This window comes from Chiroxiphia lanceolata, chromosome 26, assembly GCF_009829145.1.
Source record: "Chiroxiphia lanceolata isolate bChiLan1 chromosome 26, bChiLan1.pri, whole genome shotgun sequence".
In the NCBI taxonomy this organism is placed as follows: domain Eukaryota; kingdom Metazoa; phylum Chordata; class Aves; order Passeriformes; family Pipridae; genus Chiroxiphia; species Chiroxiphia lanceolata.
Genome location: NC_045662.1, coordinates 4858537 through 4880462, shown reverse-complemented (window position 1 = coordinate 4880462; position 21926 = coordinate 4858537). Strand labels below are relative to the sequence as shown.

The 21926-nt window shown below is 57.6% G+C and overlaps 1 protein-coding gene and 2 non-coding genes across 3 annotated transcripts in view; 1 reads left to right on the top strand and 2 right to left on the bottom strand.

The window, feature by feature from the left end:
- Nucleotides 1-503: 503 nt before the first annotated feature.
- Nucleotides 504-575, bottom strand: TRNAC-GCA. Its single transcript has one exon. It is a non-coding gene; the product is annotated as a tRNA-Cys (tRNA).
- Nucleotides 576-788: 213 nt separating this feature from the next.
- TRNAC-GCA lies at nucleotides 789-860 on the bottom strand. Its single transcript has one exon. It is a non-coding gene; the product is annotated as a tRNA-Cys (tRNA).
- Nucleotides 861-1166: 306 nt separating this feature from the next.
- The window catches only part of LASP1 (LIM and SH3 protein 1), a 34350-nt gene continuing 13590 nt past the window's right edge, over nucleotides 1167-21926 (top strand). The window contains exons 1-3 of the mRNA XM_032711440.1: nucleotides 1167-1359; nucleotides 6234-6328; nucleotides 20159-20243. Of these exons, the coding sequence (XP_032567331.1) occupies nucleotides 1291-1359; nucleotides 6234-6328; nucleotides 20159-20243 (249 nt within the window). The 5' untranslated portion in view covers nucleotides 1167-1290. The remainder of the gene's footprint in view (nucleotides 1360-6233; nucleotides 6329-20158; nucleotides 20244-21926) is intronic.

Genomic DNA, 21926 nt, shown 5'->3' with positions numbered 1-21926 from the left:
CAAAGTCTGGGTGACAAGGTGGGGTCACGGGTTGGACTGGACGATCTCAGAGGTCTTTTCCAACCTGGTTGATTCTGTGATTCTGTGACCTCAAGGGACTGGTGATCCCCCAACCTCCCTGGGCAGCCCATTCCGATGCCCAGTGTCCCATTCCAAAGCCCGATCGCTCTCTCCGTAAAGAAATTCTTCCTAAAATCCAACCTAATCCTCCCCTGGCGCAGCTTAAGCCTGTGCCCTCGTGTCCTATTGCCCGGGAGCAGAGCCTGATGCCCCCATAGCTTCTTGTTCCTGTCAGGGTGTTGTAGAGAGCGAGAAGGTCCCCCCTGAGCCTCCTTTTCTCCGGGTTGAGCCCCCCAAACTCCGTCACGAACTTGTCCTCCCGACCCTTCTTTGCACCAGCACCTTAAATTAAAGAGCCCAGAACTGCACGCAGCGCTCGGGGCGCAACAACTCGGGGCGAGAACCGCCTGAGAAGGGGAAAAAGAATTAAAAAAGGAAAAACGAGGGGGCACCCGGATTTGAACCGGGGACCTCTTGATCTGCAGTCAAATGCTCTGCCACTGAGCTATACCCCCGCTTGCACAAAATGGCTGCCGGGGCGCTGCTTTGCCCTCACGTTCCACGCCCCGCGCGGCCTCCCCCCGTTCCACGCGCGGGCGCTCCGCCCGCGCGTGGAACGGGGGGAGGCCGCGCGGGGCGCGCGGGATCTCCCCCGCCTCATTTCCACACCCCCCCCCGAGGGAACCCTCAAAAAAAAATCGGGTGGAAAAATCAAAACTCGCGCCTCCAGGGGGCACCCGGATTTGAACCGGGGACCTCTTGATCTGCAGTCAAATGCTCTACCACTGAGCTATACCCCCCCTGCGCTCCTCCCGTCCGCTAGGGGGTCCCTCTGCCCAGGGAAGGTGGGAAGTCCCCGGGTTCGAATCCCGCCTCGGCCCAAACATCGTTATTTCGCGGTTTTCAACCCCCTTTTAGCCCTTTTTTTTTATTATTATTTCGTGCATATTTAAGCTCGGCGGCGCCCGGCGCGTAAGAGGACGGACGGTTCGCGTAAAGAGGACGAGCCTGACGCGCGGGCGCCCCTCCCCCGCTCCCGGTCCCTCCCACTTCCCCCTCCTTTTTTTTTCCTCCCCCCCCCCACCCCTTCCCGACTATTTAAAGTCGCGACATCGCGGGCGGCGGCTCAGAAAGAAGAAGAAGAAGAGGAAGAAGGAGCAGCGGAGGAGGGTGGGAGTGAGGGTGGTTTTTTTTTTTTTTTCCCCTCTCCCTCCACGCGAGTTTTCAGCCATGAATCCCAATTGTGCGCGCTGCGGGAAGATCGTGTATCCCACGGAGAAGGTGAACTGCTTGGATAAGGTGAGTTTTGGAGAGGGGGTCGCACGTGCGTGGATTTGGGAGGGTTTTTCCTGTGGAGTTGCCGCTGGGTGGGATGGTTTCCCCCCCCCTCGCCCCAACCCCCATTCCCGGGGGTGTTTCCATAGGGTCGCATCGCTGTGGAATCCCGTTGTCCCCGGGGGTCCCCACGCTCCTTCTAGCTCTGGGGGGTGGTAATTCCTTGTGCTGCTCCAGGGGACGTGGTTCTCCACCCATCCCACATTCCGGGGGGTGTTTCCACACTGCCCCCTCTGGACCCCCTTTTCCAGGGAAATTTCCACGCTCCCCCTTCAGGACCCCCTTTTCCAGGGATATTTCCACGCTCCCCCTTCAGGACCCCCTTTTCCAGGGATATTTCCACGCTCCCCCTTCAGGACCCCCTTTTCCAGGGATATTTCCACGCTCCCCCTTCAGGACCCCCTTTTCCAGGGATATTTCCATGCTCCCCCTTCAGGACCCCCTTTTCCAGGGATATTTCCACGCTGCCCCTTCAGGACCCCCTTTTCCAGGGATATTTCCATGCTGCCCCCACTGGACCCCCTTTTCTGGGGATATTTCCACCGAGTCTTGGAGGTCACATCATTATGAGACCCCATTGTCCGGGGGGTCCCCCACGTTCTTTCCAGCCCTGGGGAGCACCAGGGAATGTGGTTCTTCCTTCCCCCCCCATCCTTTTCCCAGTGATATCCCCACGGGACCCCCATTCCCGGCGGTGTTTCCACGCTGCCCACCCAAATCCTGGGGGGGGGATCACATCCCTGTGGGACCCCATTATCCCGTGGGTCCCCCCCACTCCTCCCAGCCCTGGGGGGCTGCTGGAGGTGGCACTTCTCGTGCCACACTGGGCGACGTGGATGGAGCCCTTTTCCCAGGGTTCTCCAGAGGCATCCAGGACTTTCCCTTGTATATCAGATTGATATATTTATTGTAATATCTCTAATTAAAAGGCAGCACATCCCTGTGCCTGCGGAGGCCGAAGGAAAGCAACAGTTAATGCTTCCCTGGAGCTGGGAACCTCATCTGGTTTCCATTATCCAGCTTTTTCCCCTTTTTTTTCCTAAATCTTCCATCCCAATTGATACTTCCCCGTTCCAATCCCTGGGCTGCCTCCTTTAACATGGAGTATCCCTTTTTCTGAGTATTTTCCCATCAAAAACCACAGCTCTGGGCTGGAGGTGAGGAAGGTGGTGGTGGGTCTCCATTCCCTGTGCTGTTCCCATGGGATTTACTTCCCAACTAACCCATCCTGGAGAGCTGAGCTGTTCTCCTCCTCCCCCTCCTCTCCCAGGCTTCTGGGACGACCAGTTTAGGGACTAAAAAAAGTAACTGGAAGAATGCTGGGCTCTCCAGCGACATTCCTGAGCTTTGCAGACCCCGTTGCTCACATTTTTAAGGGATGATGTTTCCTCCTGGGGCTGGGAATGGCTTGGAGCTGAACTGTCACCCCTGGGTTTTGGGGGCAGTGAGTGGCTCAGTCTCCTGGAGCCTGGGCTGGCCTCCAGCAGCTGCAGGGTGTTGGGATTGGGGATAACTGGAAGGGAAGTGGGGTTGTGGATCACTGGAAAGGGAAGGGGGTTATTGGGACTGTGGATATTCGGAAGGGAAGGGGGGATGAGCCATCACTTCCTCCTGCTCAGACACTGTCTGGGGTCTGTGCTCCGTCTGGTCTGGTGACTGTGTGTCCAGGAACACCCGGAGATGGTGTTATTCCAGCTGTTGGGAAGCAGGCAGGAGCCTGCAGTCACCATCTTGTGCTTCTCGGGCTCTTTATCTGCTTCCTCTTCCTAAAAATCATGGCACTCGTGGGCCAACACACCCCACCCAGGCTGCTGCCCAGGGCTTCACCTCTCCTGGGGCTCCAGGCTGGGAGAGCTGACCCACTTCCCATGAAACCCCGGGATTGGCCGGGTGCTGCAGCGCCTGCCTCCCTGCTTTTCCTGCACCTGGAGCAAAGTCCGAAGGGCAGCCAGGGCGTGTTTGCAGAAGTTGTGCTGATTGCAAGGGGCTGCTGGGAGGGGAAAGGCGTCTGTGGTGCCTCTGCTGTGCCGCTGGGCTCGCTCTGAAACCCAGAAAGCCCATTTCCCTCCTGGGATCCGCGGAAAACTCGCTGCTCTGTGGGGCTGCCAGAGGGAGCAGAACCCTCCTGCCCACAGCCCTGGTGCTGCCCCTCGGCTCTCAGCCCGTCCTGGGAGGGTTTGGGGACGTGCTGCTGTCCCTGCCCCCACGGGAAGGTGCTGGGGAAGGTGCTGGGTGATGTCTCTGCTTCCGCAGGGGAAGTGACACCCCAGAGCCGTCCCGGGGCTGTGGCTGCTGAGCCCATGAAGGGCTGAGGAGCTGCTCTGAGAAGGGACGAGTCACCCTGAGCTCTGCAGGGCCTGAAACCCTGGCCAGGGTTGATCTGCAGCCCAGAAAGTCCTTCCTTGTGTTGTCCCCAAGCCCTGGAGCCTCCAGTGGTGCCTGTTCTGGGCGTGCAGTGATGCCTTGGCTTGGTCTGACCCAGGGGAGCTGTGGCTGCCCCATCCCTGGGAGTGTCCAAGGCCAGGTTGGATGGGGCTTGGAGCAACCTGGGATAGTGGGAGGTGTCTCTGGGGGTGGAACTGGATTGTCTCCAAGGTCCCTTCCCACCCAAACCATCCCCTGGTTCTATAAATAGATCCCAACGCTGTGGCCCTGAGCTCTGTCCCCAGACCTGCTCTGCTGGGAGGGGGGAAGCTGCCACTCCCAGAGGAGCCTTCCAGGGTGTCCATGGTGTGCTTCCCATCCAGCCCAGCCTGGTGGACCCGGGATCACCTCCAGAGGTGTACCTGGAATTGCCTCCAGGCCTTCAGAGCACTTCAGGCTGGGAATGGGAAGGGAATTGGAAAGCACAGGCGTTAATGCTCCTCTGAAAACCCACTTGAAGCCTGTCCTCTTTCTCTGCAGCCGTGCTGGAGTGTTCCAGGAAGCCTAAATAACTCCTGTTCCCCTGTGTCCAGCCGTGTTCCAGCCCTCCTTTTAGTGCTGCCTTAGAGTCTGTGGGTCTGCCATCAAATCCACCCAGTGTGAGGCAGAGTTTGAGGGCAGCAAAGGTTTAAGGTTTAAGGGTAGGGCAGCTTGGGAAGAGCCCCAGGACAGGAACACCACTGCTGAGCAATTCCTAATGGGAACTGAGGCAAGAATATCCTGGAATTGCTTGGCTGGGGGTAGACCCTGCCTGGGAGAATCATTCTGCCACGGTCAGGGGGCAGCTGGCCGTGCCAGATCCTCCTTGGCTCCGTGGGAGCTGGGGGATTCCTGAAGGAAAAGGCTCTGGGATCACACTGGCTGTCAGCTCATCCCTGTGGATTGTCAGTGTTTTGTGCACAGCTATTGCTGGGAGGGGTTAATTACCCCCAGCAGAAAGGCTTTGACCCCCAACAACCCCAAAGAACTCGGGATTCGGCTGTTCTGTCTGTCCCTAAAGAGTTCCAAAGCTTGGGATGGGGAGGGAAAGTCACCCTGGCCAGGCTGTTTGGGAAGGGGGGGTGTGGAGCAAAACCCCTCTGGCTGTGGGTGCTGGAGGAACTCGTGTAACCAGAGGGAAGGAACAAATATGTTGCTCAGAGCAACTGAAAGGAGGAAAATTGTCCTCCTGGGCTGAGTCACGTCTCCAGAGCCTGGCAGTGTTTGTGCTCGGGGTGTGGTGACACCAGGGCTTGGCTCCCTGCAGGAACAGGGCTTTGGGGTGGGGAAATGACTTCTCAAACGTCTGAGGGTGGAAATCACAGCCAGAACCCCCCAGCTGGGTGCCCTGGGTTTGCTTTTTGAGTGCTCAGCGTGGGCCTGGCTCCCAGGTCTCCCTGTCGTCTAATTGGTGGTTTGAGCTCCTAATTTGGGGGGTTTTTTTGGCTGATTTTTTTTTCCCCCCCTGATTTTGCAGGGTTTGGGTGCTGGAGGAGGGAGGGCAGCTCTGGGGCAGGAGTGATTTTTCCCTGTGTGAGTAAAGGTGTTGCTTTGGGCTGTGCATTCCCTGTTTCCCTGCTCCAGCTCAGCCCTTGCCTGTGCAGGAGCTTCCCTTCCTGGGCTGGGCCCTGGGAATTTTTGACTCCAGACCCCTCAAATCCCGATGGAAATACAGAATCCGGGCACTGGGTGACTGGCAGGACACTGACCTTGGTCTGTGTGGGGCTGAGCAGCCTCAGAATGACAAAATCAGAACCATTTTGGTTGGAAGGACCTCTAAGGTCGACCTTTAATTCCTTGGGAGCAGCTCTGAGCTGTTCTGACCGGGTTCCTTCCAGCCTGGAAACCCACTGGGGCCAACTCAGCACCAAGTGGAAATCATTTATTTAGGAGCAGCCCTAAAAACCACCTTTAGGGTTCACTGGGGGATCTCACCCACGATGTTGGGCCATGGTCTGAATTCTGCCTTCAGCCTTGGATCTCTGTGAGCTCCCTGTGCCTGCTTCCCACGAGAACCTTTTCCTCCCTGCCCGTGTCTCCCTGGCTGGTGCAGCCTCACCTGACCTGCTCTTCTGGCTGGCACCTGGCAAAGCTCAGCAGAAAAACCCTAAAGCAGCAACTCTGAAGCCTCCAAACCGGGGCTGTTGCCTCTGGTGCAGCTGGAGCTTCCCCCATCCCGTGTTTGGCCGAGCCCATGGATTCCTGGAGCTGTGGAAGCTCGGATAGGATGCACTGGGAGGCTCAGGGAGGTTCATTTTGCCCTCAGTCAGTCAGGATATCTCCTGTCCTCCAGATTTTTCAGGAGTCAGGGGTGGCACTGCTGATACCCCCGGGAGCTGCTGGGTTGGAATTTTTGGAATTTTGTGATTCCAGCGGGACCTGGGCCTGCCTGGGGGGGGTCACTGGTGTTAATGGTTGTCCTGTCTGTGTTTCAGTTCTGGCACAAAGCATGTTTCCACTGTGAGACCTGCAAGATGACCCTAAACATGAAGAACTACAAGGGCTACGAGAAGAAGCCGTATTGCAACGCGTGAGTCCCGGGGCTGGGGGGGCTGATCTGGGGTTTGCTGGACCCTCCTCCCTCTTAAACATCAGCCCCCACCCTGAAACGAGGGGTGAGGGGCACCCTGACCTCTCCTGAAACTCTTGTGGTGTTTGCTGGGAACGCAGGGAAAGTGCTGGATGAAGGGATCACACACCAGTTAACACTGGCTTTAAATTGGGGGTCTCACATCAGTTAATACTGGTTTTAAATCAGGGGCACACACCAGTTAATACTGGTTTTAAATCAGGGTCATACACCAGTTAATACTGGTTTTAAATCAGGGTCACACACCAGTTAATACTGGTTTTAAATCAAGGGTCTCACACCAGTTAATACTGGTTTTAAATCAGGGTCACACACCAGTTAATACTGGTTTTAAATCAAGGGTCTCACACCAGTTAATACTGGTTTTAAATCAGGATCACACACCAGTTAATACTAGTTTTAAATGGGGGTCACACACCAATTAATACTGGTTTTAAATCAGGGTCACACACCAATTAATATTAGTCCTAACCCAGGTTTTTCCAGGCCTAAATCCCAGCTGGTGGCTGCTTTCCAGGCCCAGCATGGGCAGGCAAGAAGGGAATAAAATTCCAATCCAGGCAGGCATTTCCCTGGAGCTGATCCCAACCTGTGCCCCCTTAAAGAAGGGGGAATCAAAAGGTGTTTTCTTCCCCCCTCCAGGTATCTGGGAGGAGGGGACAAGGGCCAGGGGGTCACCACGGCCTGTGCTCTGCTGGGCTGGGGGCCAGGGCAGTCACCTGGATTTACTGCTGCTCACCTGGGAGGGAAATGGATCTGGAAGGAAACAAAGCTTGAAGGCAAAATCCTTCTCTCCTGAGCAGGGAATGGAGGCAGGGCAGGGTAGAATGAGAGCAGCTGCCTGGTCCCTTTTTTGGTCCCTTTTTTGGTCCCTTTTTTGGTCCCTTTTTTGGTCCCTTTTTTGGTCCCTTTTTTGGTCCCTTTTTTGGTCCCTTTTTTGGTCCCTTTTTTGGTCCCTTTTTTGGTCCCTTTTTTGGTCCCTTTTTTGGTCCCTTTTTTGGTCCCTTTTTTGGTCCCTTTTTTGGTCCCTTTTTTGGTCCCTTTTTTGGTCCCTTTTTTGGTCCCTTTTTTGGTCCTTTCCATCAGTTTCTGAGCAGTGTCCCCCCCTTTTGTTTTCTTACCAAGGAGGACCCTTAATTCCTCACCCCTTTCTGGGCTGGGCCTGATGTGTCTCTTAATATCTATGAAGCAGCTTTGGAATATGATCTTTTGTAGCTGCTTCTTATCCACTGACAGTTCTTAGAAGGAAAATTAGATAATCTCATCCTGGTATTAGCACTGGTCTGTTCACAGAGTGCTTAAAAAACACTAATCCTGACAACATCCCTGCAGGATGGGTGTTGGAGCCATGGAATTCCAGGCTGGTTTGGGTTGAGAGGGGACCTTAATGATCACCCAGTTCCACCCCCAGGGACACCTTCCACCAGACCAGGCTGCTCCAACCTGGCCTTGAACACTTCCAGGGATGGGGTATCCATGGAATAATCTGTGCCAGGGCCTCACCACCCTCACAGGGAAGGATTTATCCCTAATTATCCCAGCTAAACTTACTCTCCCTGTGTGAGTTGTGTAGGAAAGAGAAGTGGTGAGACCGGACCAAACCCTCCCAGTCCCGTGGCTTTTATGGGTGGTTGTTGCTGATGGTGACTGTGGCTTGTCCAAAGTCCACCACTCCTCCTGGACTGAGAGGAGACTTGGAGCATTCCAGCTGTGGCTGGGAATGGCTATTTCCTGGGATCTCTCCCCCCTGAAGCACAGGGTGGTGATGGCGTGGGGAAGCAGCAAATGACTGTTAACTGGTTATTTAGGGGGAGCAGCTTTTGGGGTGAAACTGGGAACTTCTGGAGTCCCACGAGGGGGGGGAAATGTGTGGCCTGAGGCAGGAGGAGCTGTTGGTTTTAGGGGGTCTTTGGGCTGGGCAGGGGTCTCAGCCCACCACGGGGGAGATGGAGACTGGCAGGGATGAGACCCCTGAGCTGTCCAGAGTGTCCTGATCCTGTCCTGTTCCCTGGACCATGGGCACCCTGCCCCCAGGACATGCCCATCCCGGGGCCTGGGGTCCTGTGCTTGTGCTCTCCCTGCAGGCTGCTGGAAGGGAAGTGGGATAATAATGGGAAATTCCTGACATTCCGAGGAGTCTGCGCAACCTCGACCCATCTCAGTTTCTCAGCCCCCTCTCTCAGGGCTCCCTTTGATGCTGCTGCTGCTTTAACCCCTTCACAGCCTCTGCCTGTCCTGCCCCTGCCCCCCGGGGCAGCTCTGGATGTTTGGAATTGTGCACAGAAACTTGAGTTGGATCCTTTGTTCTTCCCACTGTGCCTGTCTTGGAGCAAAGGGAAGTGAGGAGCAGCTGGAAGCTGCTGGCACAGGAGGCTCTGCCAGCCCGGGGTTGCAGTTCCAGGGGCTGGGGGGGGTGAAGGGAAGCTCCAAGTTTGGATGTAGGGCTGGTTCCCTCTGGAGTGTCCTGGGGAATTAGAAACTCCAGGCAAGGTGAGAGTGCCTGGCAAAGGCCAGCCCAGGAGGAGCCCACCCTTCCCAAATGGAGCCGAGGGACGAAATCTTCTGTCCCCGGAGAAGGGGGTGGAAAAGCAACGTTTATCCTGGCAGGGAGAGAGGCTGCTTTTCTGAACATGCCTCAGCACAGGGTCTCCTCTGTTTGAGCCGTGGCCTCCTGCCAAATTCCTGAGTTTCTTTCTTCAAGAGAGCAGGAGGAAGAGGGCTGGGCTTCCTCCAGCTCTGACATTGCCCCAGCAATAAATCCGTGAGAAGCCTTTGGGGACAGTGGCTGGTTCCCTCTGCCCTCCCCGTGCCAGGGTGTGGGAATTGTCTGGTGGCAGCTGTGACTGTCTCCACCCTCCTCCCTGTCCCTCCCTGGGCTCCAGCTGGGCACTGGGGGGACTGGTTGCTCACTGGGAGCAGCATCCAGGGCTGGGCTGGACTCTGTGAGCACTTTGAACTGGAACAGGAAGGGAAAATCCAGCTGAAGTCTGAGACTGGTTTAAATGAAGGGTGTGGGGAGAACCTGGATACAAGGGACAGGCAAGACCCGTGTTTGAGGGCCCAGCTGCTCCCAAATCTACATTATATGTAGGTTTTAATATTTAACTGGCTGTGCTGGGGGGATGGCAGAGCTGTGCTGAGGCTGAGGGAGCGGGGAGGTCCCAGTGGAGGTGGTACCTGTGGCTCAGTGTGCAGCACAGATCCCGCCTGGAAAATCCTGTCTGGGAGTTCAAAGCTGAATGTTCAGTCTGGGGAGGCTTCAGAGCCATCCCTGGGCAGTGATGCTGCTTGGAATGCTGAGGGAATGCTGGGATGGGGAGAAGGAGCAGAATCCTGGGCAAGAGGCTCCTTCTCTGCCTCTCTTGGCTACAGGGGATCATCTGCTGCTCTCCCTTGAAGCCACCAAGACAAGAGCCAAGGCCAGGCTTTATCACTGCGGGTTTGCCTGAATTCCTGCTGCTGAACAAGCAGTTCCCAGTTGGATGCATCCCTGTCCAAAGCCCTGGCTGGGCACACACATCGGTGTGGTGGATCAGAGGCTCTGCTGCTGCTCCCGGGGCTGGGCTCGGGTTTCTTTCCCTGCTGCTGCTGCAGAGGAGCTGCAGGAAGTTCCTGCCTGACTTGCAGCATTCCCTTCTCCTGCTCCAAGGAGACCCAGCCTGGCCTGGCACATCCTCCTGTGGTGGGATGGTGCTGCCCACCCAGACCCCCTGCTCGGCTCCACCATCCCAGGCTGTCCCACCCCACCAACCCAGAGCCCCGGGACGTCTTGGTGCTGCTCCACCCCCACATCCCCCTCACTAAAAACTGCATTTTTTTTTTTTTTCCTCCTCGAAAAGGGGCTAAAGGTTGTGTGAGGCTGCCAGAAATATCCCCCGGGGGGGGGGGGGGGGGGTGTCGGCGGGTCCCCGCTCTCCATCTGCCGTGACTTCGGCTTTCCCTCCCGGAGCTGCTTTTTCCTGGTGGAGAAACCACACCCGGCATGGCCCCCGGAGGGGGTGGGGGGGTGGGATCGGGATGCGGGGCTGGAATTCCTCCCCTCTGAGTCAGGGAGAGCAGATCCCGCCCGGCTCACCTGGCGTTCCGGGAGCTGGGAAACCTTGAAAATCCCCGGGCATGACCCAAAAAACCCTCCCTGGCGGATTCCTCGCCGTTAAAAATCCTGCCTTTCCAAGGGATCCGATGCCTCCGGGCTAATTCCCGGCTTGGAAAAAGTTAGTGAGCAGCTCCACAAGGAGCCAAGTGATCTGCTCTTGGCATCGTTCCCTGCTCCATCTGGGAGCAGCTTTCCTCGCTAATAAAGTGATCTTCCAAAGTGGAGGGGGGAGCAGGAAGGGAAAGAGGAACAACTGTGCTGCTGGGATGGAGTCCAGGTGTTTATCCCAGGCTTTATTTGTGCCCAGTTCCTGGATGGGAGGAGCTGCCTCTGTGCTGACTCTGCTTCTGGGGTGCAGGGAAGTTGCTGGAACGCCAGAATTCCTGGATTTTGGGGACATGGTGTTGTGGTGGGGGCTGATCCTACTTCTCTGCTGTGCTTGGGGAAGGGCTGGCTGAGGAGGAGAGAGGATGTGGTGTGTGGGAAAGCGCCTGAGTAATGCTGGGATTTGATGGCTGGGAGGCTGGGAATGTTGGTGAATCCTCTTTGGGGTGGAGCATCTGTTTCTGGAGGGCTTGGGAAGGGCTGAGTCCTGGGGCTGTCGGTGCCGCTGACCTCTCCCCGCTGACACTGTTCCCCCTGGAAATCCCAACATTCCACAGGGCTCTCCACCCCATCCCTGGCTGTCACCTCTCCCTGGCTGGCTTCTCCTGGCAGGTGTTGGGATGAGATGAAACCAGGGATTGCCCCAGTGAGCCCAAACCAAAGCCTTTGTGGATGAAGCTGAGGTGGAATGGGGGAAAATCCAGCCAGGATTCCTGCAGGGACCTCCCCGGGCTCACCCTGCGCTTTGTTGCTCCTTTCCAACAGCCCTGGGTGTTTTCCACACACCTGGAAGAAGTTTCCCAGCTGCTCCTGGGGTGAGGAAGAGGGGAATATGTGCACAGTTGAGGTGATTTTCCCTTTCCCCCTGCCCTGGGAGCTCACAGTGCCCTCAGAGCCAGGAGCTGCCCGGCTCTGACCTCGGCTCCAGATGGATGTTGACTTTCCTAAACTTGCTTATCCATGCCTGGAGCCAAAAAAACCTTGTGGAAAATCCCAGCTCTGCCTGCTCTGTTCCCAGTGCTGGGAGGGCAGGACAGGGACTGCTCTGCTTTGGGGGCTCAGGGATGGGAGGGGGAATAGCCCTTTGCAGACATGAGTTCTGAATTCCCACCCTGGCAATTCCTTCCTCCTGCATTCCCTTGAAACATTTCCATTATGGCTTGAAGCAGGTTTGTGGAAATAGGCTGGTTTTTTACTCAGGCAGCTGCTGGAAGAGGCTTTGGAGACGGGGATGGGATGGATCCTGCTGCACCCACAGAGAGCAAAACCCTGTTCCCACTGTGTCCTGTGCCAAAACAGCCACGTGGGAGCCTGTGGGGATGGGATTGGCTTCTCCTGCCTCCTCCAGCCCTGGCACCAGGACACCGGGGGGGCAGCAGGAGGGGTCTTTGAGAAATTCCATCCCACAAAGTTGTGCTGTGCTCTGAGTCAGGTTTTGAGGTGGGCTGGGAGCAGGGAGCAGCTGCACACGTGGAGGGCCGGACCAGCCATTTTGGCAGCTTTTCCCCCTTGAAAATGCTGGGAGGAACTGGAATCTTTTCCCTGAAAACACTGGGAGGAACTGGAGCCCGTGGTGGGGTGTCTGCAGGCCCGGCGTGGGGCTGCTTTCCTTGCTGACAAAAGAACAGTTTATTTTTTAAGCTCAGCCCCCGAGAACCAGCGACTCTTTGAAAGGCAGGATGTGAACTCCGGAGCCTCCTGGCAGAGCACAGCCAATTGCTTCCTTTGTTTAGCTCCCCTGTCCCAAATCCCTGGCCCAGCTGCAGGGGGGTGACTGTCACCCCTCGGGATGGAGTGTTTGCATCCAGGGCTGAGGGATAAACCTGCCAAGAGCCCTTGCTTTAGAGCAGCCTGTGCTGGATATAAGCAACACTTGGAGCTCGAGAGGCCCTTCTAAACACTCAGTCCATGGAGTAAACTGGCCTTGCTGGAGGATCAGAGGGGGTTTGAGTTGTGCTGAAGTAGCAGAGTCTGGTCCTGTAGCTCCCAGACCCCATTAGTTGTCTCTGTAGAGCAGCTGGATGATGCCACGCTGCACCTAAAGGAGTTTTTGCCGGTGTTCCAGGAGAATTTAACCTCCTTTCCAGCTTGGGAGAAGCTCCAAAGGCAGAAGAAGCTCAAGTGCTGCCACTTGGCTCCTGGAGATGGGAATTCTTCGGGGGAAACGCTGCTTTTGGGGCAGGGCTGGGATGTGATGGGGTGCAAGTGCTCAGAGGTTCACGGTGATCTGGAAGTGGGATCTCTGGCAAACCCTTCCCACTGTTGCTGTGGGGCTGGGGAGGTGGGAGACGGGAACGATGGGAATGCTTCCCAGGTGTGGTGGCTTATGGATCACAGGGAAGGGGCTGTTCCCAGTCGGTGTGTGGGGAGGAGGGGGCCGTGTTTGGGAGAGATCCTCGCCCTGGGAGGGGGGGCAGGAACGGCTCGTGGCTCCCCGGCTGGATCTCTCTGCTCCGTGGCTGCAGGATCCGTGGAGCAGACGGGGCCCTTCTTCCCCCGGGAAGGCCCGAGCCGTTCACAGCCGGATAAACTTTCATCTGCCTCGGAATTGCCGAGCTCACACGGCCCCTAATGCGGGAGCCAGACGGGATCTCTGGCCGGAGGAGACTCCGCTGACCTGATTTAGCAGCGCCACAAAAAAACCGCCTCGGCGGCTGCGGCGCCTCCGGCGCGGCCTCCCGGGGCCTCAGGGCCACACAGCTCCTCTTTTTGGGGCAGGACCCGGGGGTTTCTGGGGGGGGTTGAGGGTGGAAAGGGGCTGTTTGCTGGGAGGGGGTTGCAGGCTGGAGGGATCTGGGCTGGGGGTGTTCGGGGGGCTGATGGTCTGTGCTGAGCTGGGGAGGGGGAAGCTCAGGAGAGTGGGGGGTCCCTGCTGTCACTGTGCTCCTTCACTGGCTTTCTGTGGGAAATCCTGAGCTGGGAGGGACCCCCAAGGACCATCCAGCCCAACTCCTGGCCCTGCCCAGGACACCCCAGCAATCCCACCCTGTCCCTCAGAGCGTTGTCCAAACCCTCCCTGAGCTCTGGCAGCCTTGGTGCTGTGCCCACTGCCCTGGGGAGCCTGTTCAGTGCCCAACCACCCTCTGGGGGAAGAACCTTTCCCTGAGATCCACCCTAACCCTCCCTGACACAGCTCCAGCCCTTCCCTGGCTCCTGTCCCTGCTCACAGAGGTGATCAATGCCTGCCCTTCCACCTCCCCCTGAGAAAGCTCCAGACCTGTGAGATCTCCTCTCACTCTCCTTCTCTCCAGGCTGGATCTGGAGGTGCTATTCCCAGGCTGTCTCTCCTGGTGGGTGCAGCCACCCGAGGTCCTGCAGAGCTGCAGATTCAGGGGGTGTTTTCCTGCTCCCTCTCCCCGAGCAGGGATGTGCTGGGGGCACACGGAGCCCTCGCTCCATCACATGTCCCACTGCCCCACATCCCCCCGGGTCACTGGGATTAATGTGACAGTGGGGGGAGGGCTCCATGTGTTCTCTGGCTCTAATCAGGGATGGCTGGATGTGGTGTCTGTGAGCAGACACCCCGAGGTGCCCGGGCCAATCCCCCCTGGCTGTCTGGCAGCTCTGCCTCCCAAGACACCGAGCTATTCTCCATCTCTCCTTAAAATAATCCCTGTCTGGAGCAGCTGTGGGATGCTGAGGCTCCACAACACCCACCCTGGGGCTCTGCAGCCCCTCAGCTCCATCCCTTCACACCCACAGCTCAGCTGCCACAGCGTCACCAAACCCGGCGTTCCCCAAAACCCACCGAAACCTGGATCCCATCCTGCTTCCCCCTCCTGCATCCCCCTCCCCTCGGGCAGGGAAAACACCCCGGTGCTCCTGCCAGCTCGGGTCCTGCTGGAGCATCACCCCCCAAGCAGGAAGGGGGGGACCCTCCCTCGGGCAGCACCCACGGGTGGCTTTTTTTCCCCCCCCCCGAATCCCATTTATTCTTAGAAGTTTCCTGGTTTTGCCTGGAGAGCTCTTCCCCAGCAGCAGACTTTACACAAATGTCACAGCCCAGGGTGCGTGGGACTAATTATTTCCTCGCAGTTTGTCAGGAGGGGGGGAGGGTTGAGGCAGCTTCCCCCCTCCCCCCTTTATCTTCCTGGGCTGCTCGTGCCTGGAGCCTGTGGAGTTTTCCTAAAGCTCTTCTGGGCTCCATCTTCCCTTAAGGTACCTTTTGTTCCCTGCAGCTTCCCGACCTGTTGCAGTAAATTGGGAATAAGTGAGTGTTTCTGCAGGAAAGGGGGTGAAGGGCGTCAGGGCAGGGGTGTTATAGGGGAGCACACCAACCCTAACTCTCTTCCTCCATGGATTTTGGGCTCAGCGCTGGGATAGGCACCCAAATTCCCGCTGGTCCCGCTTTGGGAAGCCTCTGGCTGGTGGGGATGCTGTTGTGGTGGTTTTAGGGTGGCTTTGGTGTGTGCTGCTTGTGCTGCTTCGAGGTGGTTGAGCAACAACCGCCCTCCCCCTCCTGCTTCCGCTGCCAGGACCTATTTCTGGTGATGCTGGGGGGGGCTCTGAGGACCCCCCCGGCTCTGCCCCTGCCTGGGTTTGGGTTGGGAGAAGGGGGGGAACCGGGTCGTGCTCCCCCCAAAGCACAGCCCCCGTTCCCACGCAGCCTCCCCCACCCCTCCCCTCCCAAGGCAGTTCCCTCCCTGCCTCCTCATTAGGGTTTAATTTATTGCTGACTCTCGCCGTGGCTGGTTCTCATGCAGAGGAGCTGGTTTGCCCCTCCCTGGTGCGTGGCAGGGATCGGGGGGTGTCTGTTTGGACTGGCTGGGCAGGGGAACCCCCCCCCCCCCCATCCTCCCCTGGCCTTAAATTCCCTGAGGACTCAAATGCCTTCTCCTCCCGGGAGCCGGGGAGAAAAGCTGCGGGGGGAAAGCGGTGCCCGATCCTGGGGGAAGACGCTGAATTTGTGCGGTTCCTCCCCTGCCTGGCGCAGACAGACAGATTCCTCCTGCCTCTTCCCCACGGGGGGCTCAAGGACTGGAGTCAAAGCTGCCTCCAATCCTTGGGAGATTTCCTCAGAATCCAACGGGAGCCTAATTCCAGCTTCATCCGCGGTGTCCATCTGCCCTCCCTCTCCGGGCTGGGCCGGAGCAGGACGCAGCACAGCCTTGCTGTCAGCCCGAATCAGGCTCTTGTTTGCCGGGTTATTTTTATTTTCCCCCCTCCTCCCGTGGCTTCCCGGTTTCCCTGAGCTCCACGGGGCTGGATTCCTGCGTTCCCCAGCCCTCGCAGGGACTGGGGTTTCCCTCCTCCCCGCAGCCAGAGGTTGCTGCCGGAGGGGGGGCTCGTCTCCTCCCAAGCGTTATTAGCATGCCCGGGGCATGGGATGCGGTTGCCATGGCAATGGGATGGTTTCTGCTGGCAGCAGCAGTGATCCGACGGGAGCTCCGGGCCGGGACTGGGGGCCGCGTCTCGCTCCTTGGATTTCCCGGGAGCTGTTAAAATTGGGAATGTCTGGAAAAGACAGCAGGAAAAGAATCCTCTGGGTTTGTAAAGACCCCGGGGAGAGGTGATGGGGTGTCCTCACAGTGCTGGGACAGAGCTCTGTCCCACTTCCCATGGCTGGGCTGGGAATGGTCCGTTATCCCGTGCCTTCCCAACCTGCTCTGCACATGGAGAATTAGGGATCTGGGAGGGTGTTTGGAAAATTAGTGATCTGGGAGGGTGTTTGGAGAATTAATTAGTGATCTGGGAGGGTGTTTGGTGTCTCAAAGAGGCCCAGAATGGTTGGGGTTGGAAGGGACTTCAAAGGGACCCAGTTCCACCCCCTGCCACAATCCAGGGACACCTTCCATGGTCCAGGGACACCATCCATGTTCTGGGACACTCAGGGATTGAGCTGCTGGTGCTCAGAAAGTGGCTTTGTTTGCTCTGACCTTGGTCTGAGTCAGGCTGGGACTTCTCAGACGCTCAGGGAAGGGCTCCAGGCTGGGAGCAGTGCCGGGGGCAGGAGAGGAGCCCAGTCTGTCCCCTCGTGCCCCCCCAGCCGAGGTGCTGCTCTCAGTGGATTAGTGCTGCTGTTAATTAAGCCCTGGCTCTGCCAGCAGCTCCCTCAGGGCACCTGGACACGGAATCCTGGTGGGGTTTCCTCCTGGCTCTGCCCAGCAGGTACCACCATCCCATAGCCTGATCCTACGGAATCCTTAAGGCTGGAAAAGCCCTCCGAGCTCACCTAGTCCAACCATTAACCAGCACTGCCCTGTCACCACTAAACCCTGTCCCCAGGTGCCACATCCACAGGTTTTCGAACACCTCCAGGGGTGGTGACTCCACCACTTCCCTGTTCCAGTGCCTGACCACCCCTTCCAAGAGGAACTTTTCCCTGATATCCAACCTAAACCTCCCCTGGTGCAATTCCCGACCGTTTCCCCTCGTCCCCTGCACTGTGGTGTCCTCCCGGTGTCCTGTGGCTCCTGGTGAGCTCAGGACCCTCCCAGAAAATCACATCGTTGGGGTTTTAATGCAGGAATTTCTCTGCAGCAGCCACAGGTAGTGACTCAGGGAAGTACCTGCCTTGACACTGGATCCCAGTGTGAATCCTTGACACGCCAGCCCTGGAGGCACTGGGAAGGAGCCCAAGCACACAGTATTATAGCCCCTCTAATCAGATTAATCCAAACGGAGATTAGGCTGAACCCTTCAAGCAGTTGGTGATCTGTTGTTTGGGTAAAACTGATTCTTGTCCTTCTCAGCCTTGCTGCTGGGCATTTGAGGGGCGGGGAGGGTTCATTTGGGCTTCTTTGCTGTGGTTGTGGCCACGTCCTGTGCGTCCCCACGTGCTGGGGACAGAGGAGGGCTGGGGGGTCATGGCCAAGATCCAGCAGCAGAACGTTTCCCACCCTTCTGGCACCCTGCTGTTGACTCCCAGATCCCCAAAGCAGTGGGAATGTCCAGCAGGACAAGCTGTGGAGCAGGGAGGTGTGTTTTTGGGGAGCTGGTTGGGGTCTCACAGCCCAGCCCCATCCGCTGCTTGTGGGCTGTCCCCAGATGGGCAAAACATTTCCCATCCCTTTGGCACCCTGGGATGGTGACAGTAGGACACTGGGGGTGCCCAGTGGGACAAGGTGTGGGATGAGGAGGTGGGGGTGTATTTTTGGGCTCCCCTGCAAGGCTGGGAGCAGGAGGAACCTGCAGTGAGGAGCTGAGCTGTCTTTTCCCCTTTGTGCAAACCACAGCTGCACTGGGTGGTTTCTGTGTGTGAGGTGGGTTCTCCTTCTGTCTCCAGCAAGGCTGAGGCAGCTATTTTTGATCTCGAGTTTCCTGCACTGCTGCCTGGCCGAGGTATGTGCTGCTCTGGCAGGGCTGTGGTCGGGGATCTGCTGCTGTCCTGCCCCGCCAGCGCTGCCTCAGCTCCCTCATCCCCCAGCTCCCTCATCCTGCCAGAGCACACAGCTCCCAGAGCAGAGCCCCAGGGCTTCCAAGAGCCACAGAGCCCCATTTCATGTGGGCTGGGGAGGGCTGGGAGCTGCAGGTGTCCCGGGCTTTGCTGCACAGCCCTCAGGGGACAACGTGGTTTGGGCTGCGTGGGCAGGAACGAGGGGGGATGGATGTGAAGGGACAGAGGGCAGGGTTAGATTGGAGGTTGGGAAGGAATTCTTCCCTGTGAGGGTGGGGAGGGACTGGAATGCAATTCCCAGAGAAGCTGTGGCTGCCCCATCCCTGGAAGTGTCCAAGGCCAGGTTGGATGGGGCTTGGAGCAACTTGGGCTATGGAAGGTGTCCCCATGGCAGGGGGTGGAACCTTCCTGATCCATAAGGTCCCTTCCAGCCCAAACCATTCTGGGATTCCCTGATGGAGATGTGGGAGCTGCACAGTCAGAGTTACAGCCCTGGGACAGGGATCAGGGTTGTGTCAGAGCCTTCAGATCCCCAAAAGCAAGTGAGGGCTCGCTGTCCTCTGCGAGGAGCTGCAGTTCTGCCCTGGAGCACTCAGCCCTGGTCACCTCTGAGAGCTGCTGCAGGGAGGGGACAGGGGGGTGGCCTGGCTTGGCAAGGGAATTCATCCCAAGTCCCTGCATGGATTTGAAAGTGAAACAGCTCCCTGTGCTGCCCCAATGCCACGTGTGCTCAGTGTGACCCGGGGCTGGGCTGGTGCCATCCCTGAACCTCCTGAAAGTCTGTGTGGAGGGGCTTGGAGGGAGCCCCGTTGGTGAATCCTGCTTTAACACGTGTGGAAGAGAAATCTCTGCCCCTTCCCAAAGCAGTTCCCCCCTCCGTGCTCTCCGTGGGGTGTGTTGGGTTTCTCTGCCAGCCCAGGGGCACAGACACCGTCTGCTCCGGGTCAGGTTCCCTCCCTGGGCTTTTCCTGGGAAGTGTTGTGCTCAAAGGGAGGGTTCTGCCTCCACAGCCAGGCTGGGAATGATGTTGCTCTTGCAGGCTGTTCCCTCTGTCCCATGGGCAGAGCTCCAGACACGGCTGCAGGAGCAGATCCGGCCGTGGGCAGGAGCATCCCCCGGGATGCAGGACAGGGCTGATCCCAGGGAAGGACCAGGACCCAGGTGGTGAAGCTCCACAGCGTTGGGACTGACTCAAACACCTCTTGGCAGCTGAGAGACCCCAAAAATAACAGCCCCTGGGGGGTCTGGTTGGGCCCAGCTGAGTGTTGTCCCACTGTTATCCAGGGATTTGCCTCGTGCTCTTTTCCACGTCTCCTGGGGGTGGGAATGGCCACGAGAGGTTCATCCATCTGCTTGGACAGGGCTGGGAGCAGCCTCCAGCTCGAGCACTGGATATTTACTCTCTCCCAGGGCTCTCCCTGGGTTTCTCCCTGGGCTCCTCTCCCTGTTCCTGCCTGTTTTCCCAGGCAGGGTTTTGCTGACGTGGTTCAGGATCAGGATCCTCTGCAGCACCAGGAAACCACAGCGTGAGGGTGGTGTGGCTGAAACTTCAGTCAGGGCAGCAACTAAACCCTCCCACCTCCCCCTGTGACCCTTCCCAGCTGAAACTGTGATGGGCCAAGTCACTGTGGACCAGAGTCAGCAGCTTTCCAGGGCTGATGGCACCCTGAGGGCTGGTTGAGGGATGCTGCTGGTGTGTTAAGGCCTCTCCAGAAACCAGGCAGGAACAGACATGGAATGGATTTGTCCCTGGGGGGAAAAAAAGGGCTCCTCTTGCCCTTTTTTTTTTTTTTTTTTTTTATAAACCTGAAGTTAATGTGTCGAGACTGGGAGAGAACCGAGTGGGAAGGCTGGGGAGGTGTCGGGCACAGGGAGGGATCCCACCGTCCAAAATCCCAGCTGAGAACTCCCCACCATCCCAAATGGCAGCTGCCAAAGCCACGAGGGGATGTGTCCCCAGCTCTGGCTCCTCCACAGCGGGACCAAAGCACTGGAAGTGTTATGGATGTGGCACCTGGGGACAGGTTTTAGTGGTGACACAGCAGTGCTGGGGAATGGTTGGGCCCGATGGCCTTGGAGGGCTTTTCCAACCTTGGTGATTCCATAATCCCGTGGTGTGGGACCTTGGGCCGTGTCGGAGCACCCGAGGTGATGGGGCTGGTGGTCCTGGGGTGGGAGGGAGAGGGCAGGGAGCAGGGGATCAGTGGGATTAATGATCTCCTTCCCTCCCCAGACACTACCCGAAGCAATCCTTCACCATGGTGGCAGACACCCCCGAGAACCTGCGCCTAAAGCAGCAGAGTGAGCTCCAGAGCCAGGTGAGCATTTCACAGCCAGGTGGGCCCTTCAGAGCTCCAGGCTTTCATACAGTATGAAAAAAAAAAACCCCACAGTCTTTTTCCATTATGTTTTTGTCTGGTGGTTCCACATTTTGGAAGTTCTGTCTGTGTCTGGCTTCGGGAGGCTCCTGAATTAATGTCCCCAGTCACTCACCCAGTGGCAACGTTGTGTTTGTCACTTCTCTTTGTACCTTTGGAGTGCTGATCTCCTGCTCCCTCCTGCTGGAGCTGCATCCTTTTCCCTTCCAGGATAATTCACCAGCACGGGAGGACAATGAGGTTGACTCTGTTCTCCAGGGGCCTTAACCCAGACCTTGGGATTTTGACCTGAGCTTGAGAGAGGGATTGGATATTTAACATGCAGAATATTGAATATTTAACATGCAGAATATTGAATATTTAACGTGCAGAACTCTTCACCTCAACCTGGGGAAGAACTTCTTCCCATGGAGGTGGCAGAGCACTGGAACAGCCACCCAGGGATCTTATGGGTGTCCCTCTCTGGAGACATTCCAAACCCACCTGGACACACTCCTGTGTCACCTGCCCTGCCTGGGCAGGTGGGTTGGACTGGGTGGTCTCCAGAGGTCTCTTCCAACCCTGACAACCTTGGGATACTCTGTTTTTGGAGTGCAGGTCCCTCCTCTCAGGTCTCACCCACCCCACCCGTGTTTGCTGCTCCCTTCATTCCTGGCTGCTGGAACCTCCCAGAGGTGGGAATGCCCCTCTCCCAGCCCTTGCCTTTCCCCAGGTGCCATCCAGGTGAGGTGGCAGATCCTCCACCTGGACAGGCGTTGACTCTCCCGGGGGGGTATTTCAGGTAAACCCAAAATCTCGTAGGGCTTGAAAGCTCTGGCAGGCAGGAATAAACAGATGGAGGGATAAGGACTGGCACAGATAAGGATTTCTCTCTCTAGTGGGAAGAGCAGAGCCTGCTGGAGAGGGTGTTGTCCAGACGTGTCCTGTTTTATCCCCTGGAGGTGTCCCTGGATCAGCAGAGTCCCCAGCCCTGAGCAGGGTGTGGGCTGGGAACTCCCAGTGACGTGCTGGGGACTGTCCTTGGGTGGGCCATGAAGTGATCCCGGCTTTCCTTTTGCTCCAGAACGCTGACAGCGGGAATGTGGGCATCAGTTTTGTGGGAAAGCTTCTGGAAGGGCAGGGTTAGGGCTGGAATGGGCCTTTGGGTGGGTGATGCTGCCTGGGGGTCAGGGCAGCAGAGCTGGGGAAGGGGCTGGAGCAGCAGGAGCAGCTGAGGGAGCTGGGGGGGGCTCAGCCTGGAGAAAAGGAGGCTCAGGGGGGACCTTCTGGCTCTGCAACCCCCTGACAGGAGGGGGGAGCTGGGGGGGGGTCGGGCTCTGCTCCCAGGGAACAAGGGACAGGAGGAGAGGAAACAGCCTCAGGCTGTGCCAGGGCAGGCTCAGGTTGGATATTGGGAAATTCCTTCACTGAAGGAATGGTCAAGCACTGGAAGAGGCTGCCCAGGATGGAATCACCATCCCTACAAGTGTCCAAGAAAGCCTGTGGCTGTGGCACTTTGGGACAGGGCTCGGTGGTGGCACAGCAGCGCCGGGTTAACGGTTGGACTTGATCTCAGAGGGATTTTCCCACCTTAGTGATCCCAGGATTCTCTGGTAGGACTTTGTTCTGCTGAGGGGCCGTGTT